The following is a 24,014-nucleotide window of genomic DNA, read 5'->3' on the forward strand; positions in this document are numbered from 1 at the left end:
TAAAGTACACTGACACACAGATACTATGCTTTTCTAGTTTAGCTGAGGGACTGGGTGGCTTGCAGACTCTTTGGAGAGTGCTGTAAACAGTCGCAACGGCCATCCTTTACGAGTTAGAGAGACTTGCATTTATTTAATAAAGTTTAATTCACAAAAGTTTGAGTTAACATCACCAGAGTGAAGATTAAAGCACAGGTTCTGACGCTTAAAGCAAACACCATTAGCAGATAATATCCTTGGTCAACCTCCTCCTGAGAGAGCCATCCAGCTCAAAGGTTAGTTTTAAGACCATGTGAGTAAACAAGTTAGGGAAACTCTTTTGCATACCTTAACTGTTTGCTTTACTTATTAACTAAATGTAGAGGGGAGTCAGGCTGCCTTTGGCTGAAACTGCTACTAAAACTATGAAAACACTTTCAGGCCTTCTGAAAGGGTTTGAAACTATATTCTATAACTTTCTCTACTATTTTTCTTTAAATAATTCTGCCACCGCCTTGAGTGAATTCCTACATCTTCAATCTCAGTTTTCAGAAAGCAGTCCAGACAGGCCAAATATAAGCCCCTTTTTTCAGGGTCACAAGGTCAGCATTTAGGAAGCAGGATTTGAGTCCAGGTCTCCTTGACTCCAAAACTCACACCTCTTCCACTGTAACATGTTGCTTTTGATGTTAAAATGCTTTCTTTTTTATGAATGGGGGACTTAGTTATTATTTTCCCCTGCATGGAAAATTTTTGCTGAATTGTTATATAAATGTATGCATGGAAAAAAGACTGGAATGAAATATTACAAATTCTAAACAGTGATTATACCTGAGTGAGATTATCACTAGTTTTTAACTTTTTTATTGTAAAATATGGCAAACATATAAAAAAGTACATAAAACTTAAATACATAGCTTAAGGATTATAACAGGCATGTAACCCCTGTCCAGGTCAGGAAACTAAAACATTACCAACCTCCAGAAGATTTTGCCTCCCTTCCCAACCATAACCCTTTCAAAACCATTCACAGCTTGCTCCCTACTCACTTTCATGCCTCCTTGCCTTTCCCTCCTCCTGGAATGTCTTCACCTGCCTCTACCCTCTTGTCTGCCTTCTGGATTTAGTTGAAGTTTCTCTTTATCTTAGTGGTATTCTAGAGACAGCTTGGACAAGCTTGCAGGAACTGATTGTGCATATCTTTTCCCCAAGACCAGTGATGGCACATTGGTACCTTGAATTGCTCATGGTAGGAGGGAGTATTTACACTATGGAAATTGGCAAATTGCCACACCATGCATCAGGGGTGTTTTGTTTTTGTCTCTGAGAGCCAGGTTATCACCGTCTTCTCCCAATAGCTTGCCATAGCTCCTCCAAACCTCTGCCCAAAGAGAGTTAAATGCCTCTTCCTCCGGGCTCCCTAGCACCTTGGCTTCCCTTGAGCTTCCCAGAAGCTGGTGCTATGTCTGAGGTATCTCCATATCTCCGGGCCCAGCTCAGGACCTGGCCCTTCAGGGGTGCCTGGTAAGGAAGTTGCCCTGGATGGTCGTGCATATTGTTCATGACACAATGAGGTAGCAGAGAGCAAAATTCAGCCCGGAATCCACACTCCAAGCTGGGTGCCTCAGTATGGGGCTTTGTTCACCCAGAGAGGGCACTTTTTTCTCATTCATATACAGTGGACACATGAGCCAGCAGCAGCTGTGTCACATGCATTAGCCGCAGTAGACTCCTTGCATCTCTCACATGCGCCAGTGGTCTTGCTGCCACCTACTCATTCTCAGGCCCTCCCCACCGCCCCCGCTTCGGCACCCTCCCTTGACCATTGCTGACTCTGCTCCATTGGAGGCAAGAGGGACAGAGGAGATAGAACAAAGGCATGCAGGCTTGGCAGCAGCCCTGGGCCAGGCCCTGGGATTGGCTACTCATGTGAATCCCAGCCTGGCCTGGCAGGAAGTCAGGGTCTGCCCAGAGTCAGTTGAAACTTAACTCCTCGGGCAGAATGTCAGCCAAAGAGGACTGGGAGCACTGGCTTCAGGTCACTGTGGTGGCAGCTGCCAGGGAGTTGCCCCCTCCCTCCACACACTGTCCCCCTAGAGTCCAAGATGGTGCCAATGCTAACCATCGCCCTTATGCTAGCTGATCACCCTGGTTCAAACAAATTCACTTTCCCGAGCCTGTTTCCTTGCTTGTAAAATGGAGATGGTAAGAATCTCTGCTTCTAAGGAGATAACAGATGTAAACTCTGAAGTTTTAACTTTTAGAATTACTAGGAAGGTGATCTAGGGAATTCACACATTATTCTAAGAGCGAATTTCCTGAGCAGGTATCATGCGCCAAGAACCATACTGGGTGCTTTGCGTCTGTTATCTAATTTAGTGTTCACAGAGACTCTGTGAGTGGATGTCACAACTCACCCCCATATCACAGATGAAGAAACTGAGTGCCAGGCAGGCTATGCAACCTGCCAGAGGCCACACCAGAAATAAGAAGGGCAAGATTCAAAGCCAGGTCTATATGACCCCAGAGTCCATGTATAATGCTTCTCCTGTTTGGGTTCTCAAAGCAGCTGTAGTTTCATGTGATGTTAGCCTGGCTTTTCTCATCTGTCCTCTGGCCTGGGCCCTGAGCACTGCTCGGCACACCTCCCATCCAGTGAGTCTCTCTTTAGGTTCATCTTGACATTTTGATGGACGCTGGCTGCTTGCCAGGACTCTGCTGGGCTGTGTGTGGGACTGAGGCTCCAGATCTGCCCTCCAGGCATTTCCTCTCTGGATGGAGGAAAGACGGTTGCAGAAAGCACCATCATACCCGGTGCTCCAGCAGCCAGACAGTGGGCTGTGAGGTCCATGGGAGGGAGCAGCCTGAGTCAGGATCAGGCGTCAGGGAGGGCTGCTCGAAGGAGGCAGATTTTGAGATAAACCTATGGATGCTGCATAGACCCTGACTTCCCACCCATAGGGTGGAAAGTTTCCCAGGTGAAGTGGAGGCCGTGGCATTCCAGGTGCAGAGAGAAGGAGTGGGGAAAGCCATAGAACCCATCCACACAGGCTCATGACACCCCCAGAAGAAAGCCCGAAAGAGGGTTAAGAGTTAGAGAGCTTTGAATGGGTGGGTTGAGGGAAAGGAGGCCATGGCTGTGCTCTGGGAAGATGGTTCTGGCTGGATGGGAGGAGACTGGGGGCAAGGAGCGGGTATCAGGGCCCAGGACCAGGGGGCTATGGGGAGACGCTCCTGCCTAACTGCAGTTGGGCCTCAGGGAGGGGGCTTGCTGACCCAGGCTCAGAAGGAGGCCACCTGTGCCTCCTCTTCAGGTGCCCCAGCCCCAGGCTCAGGGGAGGCAGGGCGATGTGACCCAGAGGAGGTGTCGAGTGGCATTTGATTTATTCCTCATTCCTGGTTAGTCACTGAGGTCCCTGGAGACGGCTTTTCCCTCAGTCCTGTGCTTAGAACCTGTAGCAGTGAGTCTCTGTCCTTCTTTCTCCTTATACGGCCAGGGAAAGGGACATGGGGAGTTCTGCCCAGGGTGACACGGAGCTGGCTCGGGACGTAGTTTGGGAACCAGGACTTCGAAGCCGTTTGTTGACTCAGATAGTCTCTCTTTCTTTCCAAGCAAGGTTCTGCTGCCGCCCGTGGTTGTGCCGGGGCCACAGTGAGCGGGAAAGGGCAGAGCAGGCCCCAGAGCTGGAAGGCACTAAGACGACATCCAGCCCAGGCCTCCTTTCACAGGTGGGGAAGCTGAGGAGGAGAGAAGGAATGGGACTAGCCCAAGGCCACGGGCCAGGTTAGTGGCAGAGCTGGGCTGGAGCTGCGGGATCCTGGCTGCACTGATGGTTGGATGGGAGAGACCCTGTGGGCCCCGAGGGAGCTGCAGGTTCGGCCCGGGCCAAGCAGCCATCTCCACATACGGCTCCTCCGCTGCTCTTACCTCACCCTCCAAACTCCTCACAGAGCTGCCCTTCCCCGGGACCCACAGGGTGCAGAGGGGCCCTGCCCCCCCCCCCCACCCAGGACAGACAAGGCCTGGGGTGAGCCCCACAAATGAGAATATGTACAGTGTCTGGGGGTACTGCCCAGATTCCCCACTTTTTATTCCAATATTTGACAATGAGGATGTGCTGAATAGTTTGAAGAGAAGTGCAAAGAGGTAGACTGTGCTGTCTTGTTTTCCCAGACTGGATGATTTGCGTCTGGCTTTTTTTACTCGACGTTGTGAGTGTATCAGTTATCTGTAGCTGTGTAACGAATTATCCCCAAATATAGCGACTTAAACAGCCTCAGAGTCCTGACATAAAACAACAATAAACATGTATTAGCTCACCATTTCTGAGGGCCAGGAGTCCAGGAGCAGCGTGGCTGGCTGACTTCACCCAGAGGGCATGATCTGAGGTGGAGGAACTGCTTTCATGAAGGCTCTGTCACAGTGTGGGCTGGAAACCTCAACCCCTTGCCATGTGAACCCGGCCTAGAGCTCTTGGAATGTCCTCACAATATGGCAGCTAACGTCTCCCAGAGTGAGTGAGCCAAGGCAGAGAGAAAAAAGAAAGCCTCAAATGCCTTTTTTTTTTTTTTTTTTTTTTTTTTTGAGATGGAGTCTCGTTCTGTCACCCAGGCTGGAGTGCAATGGCATGATCGCCATTCACCACAACCTCTACCTCCTGGGTTCAAGCAATTCTCCTGCCTCAGCCCCCAGAGTAGCTGGGATTACAGGCATGCGCCACCATGCCTGGTTAATTTTTTGTTTTTTCAGTACAAACGGGGTTTCACCATGTTGGCCAAGCTGGTCTTGAACTCCTGACCTTGTGATCCGCCCACCTCGACCTCCCAAAGTGCTGGGATTATAGGCATGAGCCACTGCACCCAGCCTGCCTCAGATGCCTTTTATGACCCCACCTCGGAAGTTACACAGAGTCATTTCCACCATTTTCTGTTTATTAAAAGTGAGTCACAAAGCACAACCCACACTTGAGGGGAGGGAAATCAGCACCACCTTTTGGAGGGAGGAGGATCAAAGAATTTTGCAGCTACTAAGTCATCAGAGTAAGAATTATCTATATTGTTTTGTGTCATAGCAGTTGTCCAGAAAGACCTCTGTAACTAGCAAAGCTACTCAAGGATGGAACAGGTACCTCAAAGCAGGAGAAGCTCCCATCCTGGGGGTGTGTAAACTGCTGGAGATGGAAGGAATTTTCATGTCAATTAGGGTTTGGGATTCTGGAGTTGGACAACAGAATTCCCAGGGCTCCTTTCTGTTGTGATTTGAAGTATTCCCAGTTGTCCATATCATCTGGGAATGGCCAGAATTGGCCCCATCAAATATCCAACATGAGCTTCTTGATGTTCCTGGTGCTTCTGGCCAGAATGGGGGCCTCAGAGCCACCAGCTCCAGGATACAGCTTGTAACACCTGAGGTGTTGGTTGGTGGTTTGGTTCAAGAGCAAATCTGATCTCTTTCTCACCAGATGGGTGATGCTCTGTGGGGGTAAAGGTGTGAGGACACACAGCACCACACATGGCCGAAGGATTTTCCTATCTGTTTGGCAGAGCAAACTCAAATTGTAATGGAAAGCACCTATCTTTCACCCAGCAGTTCTGCGTCCCCATAGGGAGCCTAAAGTATACCCACTCCCTCCCCTACCACTGCCATGATGTTTGTAACAGTAAAAAACGGAAGTAACCTAAATATCCATCTATCCATTGGCATCCTGTGAAGCCAATAGAAGGAATAAGGTCATTCTCTATGTACTGACTTGGAAAAAGCTCTGCAAAAAATTAATTGAAAAAGGTGGGCTGGACGTGACAGCTCATGCCTGTAATCCCAGCACTTTGGGAGGTCAAAGAGGGAGATCACTAGAGACCAGTAGTTCAAGACCAGTCTGGTCAGCATAGCAAAACCCCATCTCTATTAGAAAAAAAAAAAATAAGAAAAAGAAAAAGAAATTAGCCAGGCATGGTGGCACATGCTTGTAGTCCTAGCTATTTGGGAGGCTGAAACAAGAGGATCACTGGAGCCCAGGAGTTGAAGGCTGTAGTGAGCTATGATTGCCCTACTTTGCACTACTGTGTTCTAGCCTGGGCAACAGAGTGAGACCCTGTCTCTAAAATAAATAAATTTTAAAAATAAATAAAATGAAAAAGCCAAGTTGCAGTACAATGAGTATAGTATGAATTCACTTAAAGAAGAAACAAATACCACAAAACAAAACAAACCTCTGTACATGTCTGTCATATGCTTCATGCATAGAAACACAACTCATTGGCCATGGTAGTTCCTTCTACAGAGCAGAGAGGGATGGGGAATAAAATGGGTGAAGGGAGACTTTTTCATTTTACTCAATCTGTGTTAGTATCATTTGAATTTTTAATAATGAGGTTGTATTTATTCACGAGTAGTTTATTTACTTCTCAAGCAAATCTGAAGGGAGGCAAGAGTTCTTCCCTGACCACCCTGTCCCTGACTCTGCTGCCCAGAGACTGTTGCCAGTCCTGGCATGACCAACCCCTTGATCTCTTCCCCTTTTACACACTTCCAGGCACAGGTGGCTCACTGCCTTACCAGGTAGTTCCTCAGCATATGGACACTTCTAATGGTCAGAGCCAATCCTGCATGCTGAGCCAAACACCATCTGCCTGCAGTTCCTCTTGTCAGTCCTACTTCTGCCTTCTGATCATTCTCAGAGGCACTTAAGTGAGGTAGAAACCAGACAGACTCTGGAGCTAACTGCCTGTGTCCAAATCCTGGTTCTGTAACTGACCCATTCTGGGATTCGGGAAAATTTTCTTAATACCTCTGTGTTTCATTTTTCTTGCCTATAAAATGAAAATAATAAGGACAGGCATAGTGGCTCATGCCTGCAATCCCAGAACTTTAGGAGGCCGAGGCAGCAGATCACTTGAGTTCAGGAGTTCAAGACCAGCCTGGCCAACATGGTAAAACCGCGTCTCTACTAAAAATACAAGAATTATCTGGGTGTGTTGGTGCATGTCTGTAATCCCAGCTACTTGAGAGGCTGAGGCAGGAGCATCGCTTGAACCCAGAAGGCAGAGGTTGCAGCGAGCTGAGGTCACACCACTGCACTCCCGCCTGGGTGACAGAGCAAGACTCCATCTCAAAAAATAAAATAAAATGAAAATAATGATAGTAGTATATATCCCTTAGATTGATAGGAGAAAATAAATTAGCTTTTGTAAAATGTTTATGACATTGTTTGGCACGCAGTAATCACTAAATAAGTTACTTGAAAAATAAGTAAGAGAACTGGTTGTTAGTCCTGGCTTCCTAGCTAGCCACTGCTTCTCTCATCTATAAAATGAATGAGTCCTTTTAGTCTCAGTGTCCCCAGAGTCAGAGAAGGATGCAAGTATAAAGCTTCTTTGACATCTTAAGGCTTATTGTAAGACGTATGCACATGTTCTATTTTACTCCTTAAGGTGAAAATAATGGGTTTGGTCTGAGATGAATACTCCTGGAAGATCATGATTATCTAATGGGATCCTGTACCCTGTCCCACACACCCTGACACATCTGTGTGTATCCCAGGATATTGGACACTAATGTGAGATCTGAGCCTAGAGGAACCTCTCCAGTCCTTCCAGTCCCAGGTCAAGGTCAAGCCTTGGGTCTGTCATGAATAAGCCAAGGGAGCATGGTCCGGCCTCCGTCTACACCTGGGTTCAGTTTACTCATCTATAAGATGGAGATGCGGGCTCCTGCCTGCCCAGATCACCTCCCAGGGATGCAGACAGGTTGAATGGAAGCAATGCATGTCAAGGGGCTTTGTACTCTATACACCCTTTTGCAGAGGCAGCCCTTGAAATCTCTGGTAGCCCCTTCACTCAGGGGAGAACAGTACTTTCTGAGATAAATCAGTCCTGAATTTTAGCAAGGCATTTCCAGCAAGTGACGTCAAGGAGAGGCCAGGCTTCCTGCTAACTGGGGAAGGTGGGCGAGGGAGCTGCCAGTTCCTTCTTGGGGCCTCACATGATTGCTGTACCAGCTCCAGGCCGAAACGGCCAGATTCCAGGGCTGTGCTGAGTCCTCCGAGGACAGACCTGACCTCTTCCTGGCATTCTTAGGAGGAGCCTTGCCAGAGGGGCTGGTAGAATTTCACCAGTGTCCCTCTGCCTGCCATGGCCAGTTTTCTGAGCCCAGTCTGAACTCAGATGAGCTCTAGTGAACTCAGAATACCTGGGGGGAGTTCTCCATCAAGAGTCTCAGCTACAATTCATGCTTGTCCATTGGGATTCTGGGCTGATATCCACTCTGTCCCTCCCAAGCACGTTTGTATTTCCTCCATTCTATTCAATTCTGCACACCTCGACCGAGAGAAACTGGGTAGTATGTCCTACCCAGGAGCTCATGTTCTACAGCAGCGCTGTTCAATAGACCTTTCTGTGATGATCATGATGCTCCATATCTGCACTGACCAACATGGTAGTCTCTAGCCAGTGGCTATTTGTTTGTTTGTTTTTGTTTTTGTAGCGATGAATTTTCTCTATGTTGCCCACCCAGGTTGGTCTCAAACTCCTGGTCTCAAGTGATCCTCCTGCCTCAGCTTCCCAAAGTGCTGGGATTATAAGTATGAGCCACTGCACCCAGCCACCAGTGGCTATCAAGCACTAGAAATGTGGCTAATAGGACCGAGGAAGTGAACTATACATCATTTCATTTTCATTATTTAGATGTATAGAGCCACACTGTGGTTAGTAGCTACTGTCTTGGACAATACAGTTCTAACTGGTGAGACAGATTAGAGCCAAGTGTCCCAAGTAAGGCAGATGGACTGTGTTAGGTGTAGAGGGAGACATCCAATGTGCACTTGAGTGTGGTATGGGGAGAGATCATTTCCTGGGGTCAGGATCAAGAAAAGCCTCCTAGGGGCAGGGGAATTTGCAGTGCACGTTGAAGCACTAGGGATAGACAAACAGGTGCATATAGGGAGGCTAAGAGCATTCCACGTGGTCACATGAGCTTTTAGGAGTAGACCTCTGTCTGCACCAGGTACTATGTATCAGACTGTCGGAGATAAACAGGCTTTGTAAGGAACGAGAGAGAAGGAAAGCAAGGAATCATCTGTGAGGCCCTGGAGTGCCCGGCTGAGGAGGTGGGGCTCTGTCCTGTTGGCTTAGTGAGGGAAAGAACTGAGATCATGCAAGTAGGGCCCAAGGCAGGGCCTGGAACACAGGTCACAGCAGCAGTTCTTGGCAGTGGGGAGCCTTTAGAGGTGGTTGTGTATTTCTGCTTGGTTTCTATTTCTGTTTTTTTTTTTTTTTAATTAAACTTTTTAATTTGGGGATACTTGCAGACTAGTATGCGGTTGTAAGAAATAAAACAGAAGGGCCAGGTGTGGTGGCTCACACCTGTAATTGTAGCACTTCAGGAGGCAGAGATGGGTGGATCACTTGAGGCCAGGAGTTTGAGACCAGCTTGGCCAACGTGGCAAAATCCGACCTCTACTAAAAATACAAACAATTAGTTGCGTGTGGTAGCACGTGCTTGTAGTCCCAGCTACTCAGGGGGCTGAGGCAGGAGAATCGCTTGAACCTGGGAGGCAGAGGCTGCACTGAGCTGAGATTGTACCACTGCACTCCAGCCTGGGCAACAGTGTGAGACTCTGTCTCAGAAAAACAAAAGAAAGGAAAGGGAAAGGGAAAGAAAAGGCTTTGTACTCTGCATGAAGCATCAGCTTTGCAGAGGCAGCCCTCGAAATCTCTGGTAGCCCCTTCTCTCAGGGTAGACCAGTACTTTCTGAGACTAGCCCATCCAGAGTTTTAGCAGGACATTTCCCGCAAGTGACCTCAAGGAGAGGCCTTGAGATCTTTCTTTCTCAAGAAAGAAAGAGAGAGAGAGGGAGAGGGAGAGAGGCAAGGAAGGAAGGAAGGAGAAATAATACAGGGAGATCACTTGTACTCTATGCAGTTTTGGTGGGAACTGTAGTTTTGTATCACAGCAAGTATAGTAACATCGATACAGTCAAGATACAAAATATTTCCATCACAAGGGTCTCTCATGTTCCCTTTCCAAGCTCACTTGTCTCTTCTTCCTGCCTCCTTAATCCTAGGCAACCACTGACCTGTTTTCCATTTTAATATTTTGTCACTTCAAGAATTATATATGTATAATGTTATACAAGTGAAATCATATACTATGTAGCCATTTTGGACTGGCTTTTTTTCCACTTGACATAATTCTATGGAGATTCATCCAAATTGTTTCATGTACCAATAGTTTGCCCTTTTTCACTGGTGAGTCCATGGTGTGGAGGTACCATGGTTTGTTTGACCATTCATCTGTTGAAGGATGTCTGGGTTGTTTCCAGGTTAGTCTGTTACCTGTAAAGCTGTTATAAACATTCATGTACAGATTTTATGTAAACATATGTTTTTATTTCTCTGGGATAAATACCCAGGAGTCCAAACTGTATTTTAAGAAACTGCTCAACTCTTGTGCACAGTGACTATGCCATTTTCTAGACCCACCAGTAATTTATGAGTGAACCAGTTTCTCTACATCCTCACCCATGTTTGCTGTTGTCACTAATTTTTATTTTAGAGATTTTGATAGGTATATAGTGACATCTCATTGTGATTTTGATTTGCATTTCTGTGATAGGTAATGATGTTGAACATCTTGCCATGTGAATATTTTCAATATGTTCATCTTCTTCAGTCAATGTCTCTTCATATCTTGTCCTCATTTTCTAATTGGATTGATTCTTTTTCACTGTGGAGTATTTTCTAATTGACGTCTACTTCACATATCACACAATTCATCCTTTTAAAAGGTACAATTCAGTGGGTTTTGATGTATTCACAAGGTTCTGTAACCATCACCACTATCTAATTCTAGAAAATTTTTATCACTCAAAAAAGAAACTCCATACCCATTAGCTCTCATTCTGTTTGTATCCCCTTTCACTAACCTCCTTTCCATCACTACGAATTTGCCTAATCTAGACGTTTCGTATCAGTAGAATCATACAATATATGGCCTTTGTGTCTGGCTTCTTTCATTTAGCATAATGTTTTCCAGGGTCATTTGTGTTGTAATACAGCACATATCAGAACTTTATTCCCTTTTTAGCTGAATAATCACTCCATTGTTAAGGATCTACCACATGGTGTGTATCCGTTCATCAGCTGATGGACATTTGGGATGTTTCTGCTTTTGGCTATTCTGAATAATGCTGTTATGAGCGCTCATTAACAAGTGTTTGTGTGGTCTTATGTTTTTATTTATTTTCCACGAGGAGCAGAATTGCTGGGTATATGGTAGCTCTGTGTTTAACTTTCTGAGGAACTGCCAAACTGTGTTTCAAAGCAGCAGCACCATTTTATATTCCCACCAGCAATGTATGAGGGTGCCACTTTCTCCACATTCTTGTCAACACTTGTTATTGTCCGTCTTTTCTATTATAGCCATCTTAGCATGTGTGAAGTGGAGTCTTGTGGTTTGATTTGCATTTTCTGAATTAATGATGATGAGCACCTTTTTGTATATTTATTTGACATTTTTGATCTTCTTTACAGAAAATGTCTATTCAAATCCTTTGCTCATTTATAAATTGCTATTTGTGCTTTTACTGTTGAGTTCTAATCGTCTTCAATATTCATAATGAAATCCTCTATCCACCAGATATTTTTAAAATATCAATACAAAATATTTTCCCATTCTTTGTGTTGTCTTTTCACTTTCTTGATAGTGTCTTTTGAAGCACAAGTTTTAAATTTCGATGAAGTGTAACGTCTATTTTTTCTTTTGGTGTTTGTGCTTTATGTGTCACATCTAAAAAACTATTGCCAAGATCACAAAAACTTACACCTATGTTTTCATCATAGTTTCATAGTTTTGGCACTCACATTTACACCTTTCATCCATTTTCAGTTTTTACATATTGTGTTTAGTGTCTAAATTCGTTCTTTTGCATGTGGATCTAGTTGTCTCATCACCATTTCTTGAGAAGACAATTTTTTTTCCCCATTGGATTGTCTTGATGTCCTTTTTGAAAAGCAGTTGTCTATAGATGTATGGATTTATTTCTGGACTCTTAATTCTATTTATCCATATAGCTGCCTTATGCCAGTACCACAAAGTCTTAATTATTGTAGCTTTGTAGTCATTTTGAAATCAGGAAATGTGAATTCTCAAACTTTTTCCCTCTTTTTCAAGATTGTTTTGGCTATTCTGGGTTCCTTTCATTTTCATGTGAATTTTAGAATCAGCTTGTCTATTTTTGAAAAAAAAAAGTGGGGGGAAGCTGGAGTTTTGATAAGGATGGCATTGACTCTTTTGATCAATTTGGTAATATTACAATATTAACAATATTAAGTCTTCTCATCCATGAAGACTTAATATCCATGGGATCTTTTTATATTTAGGTCTTCTTAACGTATTTCAGTGTTGTTTTGTAGTTTGCAGTATATAAGTGTTTACTACTTTTGTTAGAAATGAATCTAACAACAAAAAAAGTTAGAATTAGCATTTTATTCTTTTTGGCCAAATGCAGTGGCTTGCACCTGTAATCCCAGAACTTTGGCCAAGGCAGGCGGATCACCTGAGGTCAGAAGTTTGAGATCAGCCTGGCCAACATAGCAAAACCCTATCTCTACTAAAAATACAAAAATTTAGCCAGGTATGGCGGCACAACTTGTAATCCCAGCCACTCGGGAGGCTGAGGCAGGAAAATCACTTGAACCCAGAAGGCAGAGTTCGCAGTGAGCCAAGATCGCATCACTGCACTCCAGCCTGAGCAACAAGAATAAGACTGTCTAAAAAGAATAAGTATTTTGTAAGACTCTGTCTCAAAAAAAAGAATTAATATTTTTTATGTTATTACAAATTGAATTCTCTCAGGTTCATTTTCAGATTGCTTATTGCTAGTGTATAGAAATACAACTGATTTTTGCATATTGATCTTATATCCTGTAATTTTGCTGAATTTGCTAATTTTATGTAGAAATATATATGCCTTAGAATTTTCTAGATATTACATTATATCATCTGCAAATACAGATAGTTTTACTTTGTCCTTTTCTGTCTGGATGCATTTTATTTATTTTTCTTGCTGAATTATCTTGTCTGGACCCCCTCACCCCAAGTAAAATGTTGGTGAAAGCAAACATCCTTAATCTTGTTCCTAATCTTGGGGTGGGGGGAAGGTTTCAGTCTTCGACCATTAAGTATGATGTTAGCTTTCTCTATTTTACAACCTGTTTAAGATTATATTTATGTTTTATTATTTTGTTATATATGGTAATAGAAAATCCAAACAATACAATAAGATATAAAGGACAAAACAAAAACTTTTCCCCCAAATCCCAGCATTATCAGTGTACTTCAAAGGTTTTTCTCTGCATTATGTATATAAATGGAAAATATAGATAACTTTACATACAAACAGTCTATTTTGTGACGAGGGTTGTTTTTTTTTTCTCCATTCAGTATTGGTTCATGGCTATCTTTCCATGCTTATGACCAAAGATTTGCACCATCATTTTAGAGCTGCCCGCATTCTGTTTAGTAAGGTTGAACTATCATTTATCTGAGCAACTCTCTCTTCATTAATTCTTTTTTTTTTTAATTTTTAATTTTTATTTTTTTGGAGACAGAGCCTTGCTCTGTTGCCCAGGCTGGAGGGCAGTGGAGCAATCTCGACTCACTGCAAATTCCACCTCCCAGGTTCAAGTGATTCTGCCTCAGCCTCCTGAGATAGCTGGGATGGCAGGCGCCTGCTACCACACCCAGCTAATATTTTTTTGTATTTTTAATAGAGATGGGGTTTCACCATGTTGCCCGGGTGGTCTCAAACTCCTCAGCTCAGGCAATCTGCTTGTCTTGGCCTCCCAAAATGCTAGGATAACACGCATGAGCCACTGTGCCTGGCCTCTTAATGAATTCTTATTTCCCTTTTCCTCCCACTATTATAACTGAACTGCGATGAACACCCTCATCATATCCTTCTCAACGTTGCGGGGTCTTCCTGATTTTTTTTTTTCTGATTTTTAAAAATATTTTTGTCAGATGATCACTATAGATTTGGGGACAGGGAACTATTAATAATATGATCAGAATTGGGCTTCAGAAAGCTAACTTTGGCATTTTCAACTTTCCATGTGATCTTGGGAAAACCCTTGTTTCTTCTCTGGGCCTCAATTTTTTCATTTATAATTTGAAGAGACTAAATTACTGGTTATCAAACTTGGCTGCATATTGAAATCTCCTGGGAAGATTTTAAAAACACAGCCATCAGAGTCCCACTCCCCAGAGATTCTGATTCAGATAGTATGGGGTGTAGCCTGAACAGCAGGATTTTTAAAGTCTCCTTAGGACTAGATGGGATTGAAGGTCCTCCAAATATTCTTCTGTTGTGGAGCTCTTGCTTGGGCGCCTGCTCAGAGAAAGGTTTTTGTAAAGCAGTGAAAAGATCTATTCTTGGCATCCAGCAGACCTGAGTTTGAATTCCAGGGCATTTGCTCCTGGCCGTGTGACCTTTCAACTTCTCTGAACTTCCACTGGCTAAAATCCCCTCCCATTACTCAAGAGTTTCTGCAGGTAGAGGGCTTTTAGGCACTGTACACATGGAATGAGCGGTGATTATTGTTTTTTGTGTTGTTTTTTTCTTTTACCAAAGAGCCAGCCCCTGGGCAACAAAGTGGAAATGGAGATCGTGAGCATGTTGGAAAAAAATGCAACGCTTCTTAAATTTGGCTACCACTTTACCCAGCAGGGGCCCCGGCTTCGGGCATCCAACGCAATGATGAACAACAATGACCTTGGTGAGTAGAAACATGCTCCCTGTCCTGCCCGAATACCTGTTACTCCCTCCACCCGTGCTGGGGATGTCAGGGAAAATTCTGTAGATACCTCTCTAAGTCTTCTTTAACCTTGATTTTCACATGGATCACGTCTTCCTGGTTTTCTGTGTTTGTGCCTCATCTCTACCCTGGACTATGAGCTCCCTGACTTCAGGAGCTAAGACTGGGTCCTCTCCTCCTCAAAGCACAGCTCAACACAGGCTGGGCCCAGAGGACACATAAGTGTGTTAGCAGAAGGAAATGAATGTTGGGAGGGCATAAGGCTCCTAGGAGTATTTTCCTCTTCCGAATAACCTTCTCTGAACTCATAGCATCCTCTCCAGGTCATATAGTTCAGATTTAGCCCCAAATCCCAAAGCTACCTTCCAATATGACTACCAAAATCCTGAGCCTAAGAGACTTCACACTGACTTTAAGGTAAAAGTTGAAAATGTCAACTTCGTAGTAAAGTAAAAATAGGGTATATTAATTTAATCTCAATTAAAGGCATAGTTGTTTTTTTTTTTTTTTTTTTTCCTGAAAGGAAAAGTGATTATGAAGGAAACATTTCCAGGAAATTTTTCAAAAGAAAGAAAATTTAAGAAAAAGAAGATATCACAATGTTGTTTGATGATGAACATCTATCATATACCTATACGAACAAATAGTTATATAAGTCAACCTAATGAAAAGTTTGAGCAGCCACGATCTTACTTGCAGATGCCAGTTGTTCACAAGCTCTATGTAGTTATTGCTTATGTATATTCCTGCTGGCTGCCAAAAAAGCATTTGACATAGCATTCAACAAAGGGAGCATGACTGACAGGGCTATAGGAAAACAAGAGGGGGAAAAAATCAGAAAAGCAGTGGGGCTGTATCATTAACATGAATGATGATTCTGTTTAGACCTGAGTTTCCTAGAACCAAGGCAGGAAGAAGCCAAACCAAGTTACAGTATTCTTATCACAGAAGAGAAGGAAGCATAATGAGTTTGAAAATTTAAAAAAAAAAAAAAATGCGCTGTTTGATTTTCTGCTCTTGTGTCAGTTTGTTGAGAATGATGGTTTCCAGGTTCATCCATGTCCCTACGAAGGACATGAACTCATCGTTTTTGATGGCTGCGTAATATTCCATGGTGTATATGTGCCACATTTTCCCTGTCCAGTCTATCATCGATGGGCATGTGGGTTGATTCCAGGTCTTTGCTATTGTAAACAGTGCTGCAATGAATATTCGTGTGCACGTGTCCTTATAGTAGAATGATTTATAATCTTTTGGATATATACCCAGTAATGGGATTGCTGGGTCAAATGGAATTTCTATTTCTAGGTCCTTGAGGAATTGCCATAGTGTCTTCCACAATGGTTGAACTAATTTACACTCCCGCCAACAGTGTAAAAGTGTTCCTATTTCTCCACATCCTCTCCAGCATTTGTCTCCAGATTTTTTAATGATCGCCATTCTAACTGGTGTGAGATGGTATCTCAATGTAGTTTTGATTTCTCTGATGACCAGTGGTGATGAGCATTTTTTCATATGTTTGTTGGCCTCATGTATGTCTTCTTTTCTAAAGTATCTGTTCATAACCTTTGCCCACTTTTGAATGGGCTTGTTTTTTTCTTGTAAATCTGTTTTAGTTCTTTGTAAATTCTGGATATCAGCTCTTTGTCAGATGGGTAAACTGCAAAAATTTTTTCCCATTCTATTGGTTGCCAATTCACTCTAATGACTGTTTCTTTTGCCGTGCAGAAGCTGTGGAGTTTGATTAGGTCCCATTTGTCTATTTTGGCTTTTGTTGCCAATGCTTTTGGTGTTTTGGTCATGAAGTCCTTGCCTACGCCTATGTCCTGAATGGTTTTGCCTAGATTTTCTTCTAGGGTTTTTATGGTGTTAGGTCTTATGTTTAAGTCTTTAATCCATCTGGAGTTAATTTTAGTGTAAGGTGTCAGGAAGGGGTCCAGTTTCTGCTTTCTGCACATGGCTAGCCAGTTTTCCAACACCATTTATTAAACAGGGAGTCCTTTCCCCATTGCTTGTTTTTGTCAGGTTTGTCAAAGATCAGATGGTTGTAGATATGTTGTTGCCTCCAAGGCCTCTGTTCTGTTCCATCGGTCTATATCTGTTTTGGTACCAGTACCATGCTGTTTTGATTACTGTAGCCTTGTAGTATATTTTGAAGTCCACCACTCATAGGCGGGTGTTGAACAATGAGAACACATGGACACAGGGAGGGGAGCACTACACACTGGGATCTGTTGGGAAATAGGGGAGGGACAGCGGGGGGTGGGGAGCTGGGGAGAGATAGCATGGAGAGAAATGCCAGATATAGGTGATGGGGAGGAAGGCAGCAAATCACACTGCAACGTGTGTACCTATGCAACAACCTTGCATGTTCTTCACATGTACCCCCAAACCTAAAATGCAATTAAAAAAAGAAAATTTAAAAAAAAAAACTTCTTTTTGGGATTAAATTATGAAATAAGTATGTGTTTTAAAGGACAGTGTCTTCAGTGAGCTTCTCATCAAATTCAAACCTGCTCTACACAATAGTTTCCAACCGTCAATAAAATGCAAAGAGCCTAATATGAATGCTCCACTCAACATATGTCACTTCCTGGTGATTTATGTGAGGCTAGGTCACTACCTGGAAGCCCTCAAAGAACGGAGATGAGCGTGTAGGGGTGTATGCTCAAGGTAGATGTACACAGACCCCACATGCATAGATACCACAGAACTCACATGCTCACACGCTTTAGATCCAATTATTCAATTCCACAGACATGTACCAAAGTTCTGTAGGTTCCTGCTTGTAAGGATGTCACAGCCCAGGGGCTATTCTCTCATTGCTTACTTCAAATGCCGCTACCTTCTAGAGCCTCAGGTTTGGAAAAGCCCATTTTTTTAAATGTACACAAAGTCTTGGTTTATCAGAAGTATCCTTACTTGAAATAAAATGAGAACGAACACACATAACTAAGAATCATAATTATTATGTCATATCACAGATGTCATAGCTAAACTGAATTGTTGGAGATGGCCAGCAATGAAACCTCTGTTGGCTGAGCTGTGACCTGGCTGCAGTACCAGCACTGAGCAGCTTTGAGTTTCTATTCTTTATGCAATAATCTCACATTTTTCCCTCACAGTTAGATTTCTTATGTGGCCCTTGGTGCCTGTCTCTGGACTAATCCAGTTTCTGTCCTCTGCCATGACAGTCTGGAGGTCTTGTTTCTGGGGTTAGAGGCTCTAGATGAGCAGAGGTCGCAGGTGCTGCAGAATCATCTAGGAGTTGGACAAAATGGCCTTTGAAAACTCTCCCAGTCCTGTGAATCTGAGTCCAAAATTCAGGCCTGACTCCCATTGCCAAGAACTTTCAGAGGCCATTGTAAGAATGTAAAATGCTAGGGCCGGAAGGACTTAGAGCTTATTCCTCCAACTCCCTTAGAAAGAAACTGGAGCCGGGGGTAGAGGTAGGGGGTCTAGGCAGCCGCTCAGTCAGGTCACACCAGTTGTTAGAGACAGCAAGCATTTTCTGGGCAACTTTTGTGTGCGTAGGACTGTGCTAGGTGATATCAGAGGTAGCAGACAGGCTACCTCTAACTCAAGAAGCTTTACAACATTTTAGGGGGGAAAAAAAGACTCAAAGGCATGCCTAAAAATTCAAGAATGCCTACAAATTCTATCTAAACAAAGTGAGGAAATGATTTATAGAAACAAAGGCCAGTTAGGCAAAGCATCCTGGTTGGGGAGGGGCTTTAGCCAGCCTCGAAAGGAAGAGATAGGTTGACGGAGGAGGTCAGGAGGCATTCCTCTGGGGGTTCTAGAAGTATTAGGAAGGGATGCTGGGGGTACAAAGGAGAGACAGAAGAATCTAAAAGGATTGGAGGAACTGTTGTAAGGAAATCGACCTCAAAGGAAAAACAGGAGTTCACAAAGAAGGAAGGGAAAGACATTCCAAGCAGAGGAAACAGCATAAGCAAAGGCAGGATGGTTGAAAGCATATGGAATGTTCACAAGGAATGGGGCTGAGGAGGTGTTTGGGCGGCTGCAGCCCAAGGCCTTTAATGTCAAGCTCAGGAGCCTGGCAATGGAAGCAGGTGGGAAACAGGAACCATGACAGTTTCCTGGACGGTGATGCCAGGTGATAAAAATGGGCCTCTGGGCTACCCCAGGGAACTGTGGGCAGCTGCTCCCTTGGGGTTTCCTACAGAAGGAATTAGAGATGAATCATCTCAGTGATTACAGGGAACGGAGTTCTACTCGGTGATGTAGGATCTCTGGCTTTAGAATGAAATTTGTGGCTATCTGCTAATTTTTGTAAGAGAAATGTTTGTTTGTGGCAGTGCATCAGGTTCCTCCTAACTTTACAACAGATTATTGCATCCTACGTTAATGCCACCAGACAGGCTTCATGTTTTCCAACTGAATATTTGTATCATAAAAGCCTCCTGCCAGCTCCTCCTCAGGACTGAGGCTGTTAGCTGTTAGCAGGCCTGGCAGCAGGGAGCAGAGATTGGGAAGGGAGCAGGCCTCTCAGGCCTCCTGCTCACTTTGACCTGCCTCTGCTGGCCCTTGGCCCATGGGTGGGGCATTTGCAGTACTTGGGCTCCTCCTTGGGGGACGTTCAGTCCCCAAGGCTATGGTGACAGCAACTGGCTCTGCAGACAGGCGGTATGCCTGGGATGCATCCTGACCACTTCTGGATATTTACCCAAAATATTTAAAATCATTGTGCATCTTTGGTCCTCCCCACCCTGTGTACAAAGCTCTAAAGAGTGTTCTGTGAATGTGAGGTGCCAAGGAGGAGCCACGCTGTGGATCCCATCTGCGTTTTCCCACAGCAATACCTCAGATGACTGTCATCTCCACACTATTTATAGCAAAGAGCCAGGCCAAGCATGGCACTCGGGTCCTCCAAATCTGCCACTGCAGCTCTCTCCACTTAGCAAAATCTGAATTGCAGCCTCTGAGGTAAGACAGTTGTATGGGTTGGGTATCATGTGAAGGGAGAATAATGTGTTTAAAAGCAGAAAACTTCCCTTCCTGGGAAAGTCACCATTTTACAGTATTCTCAGGGAACACCTTTGCAGCAAACAACCCAGACACAGCACACAGCAAAGCAATTTCTAAAACACCGTATTGCCAATTGACAATTTGTAACTGTATATATTTACCTGATACAAAGTGCTGTTATGATTTATGAATACAATGTGGAAAAACTAAGTGAATTAGCATATCATCACCTCAAATACTTTTTCGTGGTAAGAACATTTATTTTTAGCAATTTTGAAATGTATAATATACTATTATTAGCTATATTCACCATTCTGTGTAACAGATCTTATTTGTCAAACAACTTGTCTTGTCCAACTGAGATTTTTGTAGCCTGTGGCCATTATCTCCCCATTCCTCCACCTCCAGCTTCCATAATGACGATTTTACTCCCTGCTCCTATGAGTTCGATTGTTTTAGATTCCACATATAATTTATCTTTCTGTGGCTGGCTTATTTCACTTATAATGTTCTCCCATTCCATTCATGTGGTTGCAAATGAACAAATTTCATTTTTTAAAATGACGACTGAATAGTATTCCACTGTGCATATACCCCACAGTTTATCCATTCTTGGTGATAGACACTTAGGTTGATTTCGTATTTTGGCTATTGTGAATGATGCTGCAATGAAGATGGAGTGAAACATCTTTTCAACTGATTTTAAATATTTTGGATAAATATCCAGAAGTGGGATTGCTGGATCCCAAATCAGCTTCATCACAGTCCCCCAAACCTATCTCAGAAAAGGAAGGCAGACACGGTGGCTCACTCCTGTAATCCTAGCACTTTGGGAGGCTGAGGTGGGTGGATCGCCTGAGGTCGGGAGTTTGAGATCAGCTTGGCCAACACAGTGACACCCCATCTCTACTAAAAATACAAAAAAAAATTCGCTGGATGTGGTGGCGAGTGCCTGTAATCCTGGCTATTCAGGAGGCCGAGGTAGGAGAATTGCTTGAACCTGGGAGGCGGAGGTTGCAGTGAGCCAAGACCACGCCACTGCACTCCAGCCTGGGTGACAAGAACAAAACTGTCTAAAAAAAAAAAAGGCTATTCCTTTTCTCACAGCCACCCAAGCCAGAAATCTGAGCCTGTTCCTAGATGCTGCTCCCACCCTAGCCAGCCAGTCACCTCCTTTCCAATCCCAGTGTCCTGCCGCATGTTGAGCCCTTGTCACTCTCATCTCCTCCAACGTCCTCAGGCCCCCAGCTCCTCCAGGGAAGGCCCCCCAGCCCTCATCCCAAGTCTCCTTCCAAAGTTTGCCTCATCACTCCTCCACTTAGAACCCTGACCAGGCTCCCGTTGCTCTCAGTTAGGCCCCTTGACGTGACTCCCAAGTCTCTTAATAATATCTGACACTTACATGGCACTTACTGTGTGTCAGAGACTGTTCTGAACACTTTGGCTCACGAGCTCATGTAGTCCTCCCCACAACCAGGTGAGACAGGGGTAAAGCATTATCCACACTTTACAGAGGGAAACAGAGGTCTGGAGAAGTGGGTAACTAATGTTACCCACAATCCGTGGGCAGGACCGGGATTTGAACTGACAATCTGGCCCTAGTGCCTATGCACTCTACGTTGGGAGATGGTCCCATCAGGAAGTCATCTCTTGACATCCCCAAGAAGCCCTATCCTTTTGCCATGTTAGTACCATTCCAGGTACCTTGAGTGCCCCCAAGTGACCAAGGAAAAAGCTTATCCTTAGAGGGTGGTTACTCCCAGTGCCCCCCCACCTTCCCATTCTCTACCTTTTCTGTTTAAAATCCCATCCTCTTCCTTTTTCTTGTTTAAGACCTGTTACCTGCCATCCTGGGAAGGTCTGAGCACTTCATTCTTTATGCCTCTTATACCTCAGAGATCTGCCAGGCATCCAGGCATCTCTAATATCTCATATTTATCAAACAGTAGTTCTCAAACATTGTATGTCTTGGTCCCTGTTATGCTGTGTCTTTAGTTCTGATTCTTGTGCTTGGCACACAGCACTCGGTACATGCTGCTGAATATTTAAATGAATAGAAAGTGCTTTCCAAAAACATGATGGAAATGTTCAAATTTGGCAAGAAGTGGCAGAGGAGTTCAAGCAGCAGATGGAGGTTGGTCCGGACGACTGGAGAGCCCTTCTGGCTTTCACAATAAAAGGAGTCTCTGGCTCTTGCGATAAGCAGTGAGGAGTTTTTTCAAGAAAGTAAAGGGCAGACAGAATTGAAGGAGGGTATTGGGAGACCCAGCCTTTACTCCCAGTTTTGTGACTAATGGAAAAAGGCAAGAAGGACATTCTGAGATGATCAGAATGTTCAACTTCTTGGGGGTAGAGGTGGGGGGACAAAAACCAAAACCCAAAGAGGACAAGAGGTTTGCCCATCGTGCCCACAGTTTAATGAACCAGACTTTTCAGCACCTCCATGGTAGCTGTGCAGGTATGCCCAGCAGGGCCATCCTCACTGCCTCACTGGAGCCCCTCCCAAGCTTGCCTCGTCACTCCTCCAGTTAGAACCAGCTGGGCTCCTGTTGCTCTCAGTCAGCCCCTTGACGTGACTCCCAAGTCTCTTAGTAATAGCTGATTCTTACATGGCACTTACTGTGTGTCGGAGACTGTTCTGAACACTTCTCATCTCACTAGCTCGTGCAGTCCCTCTTCTCTAGACCTTCCTGTAAAGTGTGGATGATAATAGCAACCAGGTATCTCACCTGCTGTGGGGAGGACTACATGAGCTAGTGAGATGGGAAGTGTTCAGAACAGTCTCTGACACACAGTAAGTGCCATGTAAGAGTCAGCTATTAGCCGGGCGCGGTGGCTCAAGCCTGTAATCCCAGCACTTTGGGAGGCTGAGGCGGGTGGATCACGAGGTCGAGAGATCGAGACCATCCTGGTCAACATGGTGAAACCCCGTCTCTACTAAAGATACAAAAAATTAGCTGGGCATGGTGGCGCGTGCCTGTAATCCCAGCTACTCAGGAGGCTGAGGCAGGAGAACTGCCTGAGCCCGGGAGGCGGAGGTTGCGGTGAGCCGAGATCGCGCCATTGCACTCCAGCCTGGGTAACGAGAGCGAAACTCCGTCTCAAAAAAAAAAAAAAAAAAGAGTCAGCTATTATTAAGGGACCTGGGAGTCACATCAAGGGGCTGAGAGCAATGCGAGCCCAGTCAGGGTTCTAACTGGAGGAGTGATGAGGCAAGCTTCAGGAGGACTTGGCAAGTAATGGAAAAAGAACCACCACCACCCCGCCCCGCTCCAAGTCATGGGGTCATTTTTGTTTCCTCAACCATGGCCCAGGAACTTGGATTTCAGTCCTGGCTCTGCTGCCAGCTCTCAGGGACCAGGGCTCCTTTCTTCTGCAGGAAGGAGCTAATCCTCCCTGTGAGAATCAGCAGATATGGATATGGAAACCCTACCCAGACAAGGCTTAACTCCATTGAGGGAGGCACTGAACTGAGGCTCAAGATGAGTCAAAAGCTTTGGTTCTAGCCAGGCACGGTGGCTCATACTTGTAACCCCAGCACTTTGGGAGGCTGAGGCAGGGGGATCCCTTAGGTCAGGAGTTCGAGACCAGCCTCACCAACATGGTGAAACTCCTGTCTCTACTAAAAACACAAAAATTAGCAGGGTGTGGTGGTGGGTGCCTGTAATCCCAGCCACTCAGGAGGCTGAGGCAAGAGAACTGCTTGAACCTGGGAGGCAAGGTTGCAGTGAGCCCAACCTGGGCGACAGAGTAAAACTCCACCTAAAAACAAAACAAAACAAAAAACACCTTGGTTCTGTCTGGTACTAGCTTTATTGCTTTAAGCAAGAAATATACCATCTCTGCCATACTGTCCTCATCCATAAAATGGGAATGGCAACACAAACATTTCAGCAGCGTTGAAGGGCTCCAGAGAGGCAATGAGGATGGCCCTGCTGGGCATACCTGCACAGCTACCATGGAGATGCTGAAAAATCTGGTTCATTAAACTCTGTGGTCACGTTGGGCAAACCTCTTGTGCTCTCTGGGTTTGAATTTTGTCCCTCCGTATCTACCCCCAGTAAGTTGGACAAGCTAATCATCTCAGGAACTGGGCTGGCCTCACCTCCCTTATGGGTTTGCTGTACATGCCCAGTGTCATGCACCAGCTGATTCGGTTTTTGTTACAGCTCGTATTCATCGATCTGGTGGCTGCAGGTCTACTGCCTCAGCTCGGGAACCTGAAGACA

The 24,014-nt window shown here is 44.6% G+C and overlaps 1 protein-coding gene across 2 annotated transcripts in view; it reads left to right on the forward strand.

The window, feature by feature from the left end:
* TMOD1 (tropomodulin 1) overlaps nucleotides 1–24,014 on the forward strand; it is a 95,836-nt gene that overhangs the window by 69,371 nt on the left and 2,451 nt on the right. For both annotated transcript variants that reach the window (XM_003940067.4, XM_074395079.1), the window contains exon 9: nucleotides 14,610–14,754. In XM_003940067.4, the coding sequence (XP_003940116.1) occupies nucleotides 14,610–14,754 (145 nt within the window). The remainder of the gene's footprint in view (nucleotides 1–14,609; nucleotides 14,755–24,014) is intronic.

Source organism: Saimiri boliviensis, chromosome 2, assembly GCF_048565385.1.
Source record: "Saimiri boliviensis isolate mSaiBol1 chromosome 2, mSaiBol1.pri, whole genome shotgun sequence".
NCBI lineage: Eukaryota > Metazoa > Chordata > Mammalia > Primates > Cebidae > Saimiri > Saimiri boliviensis.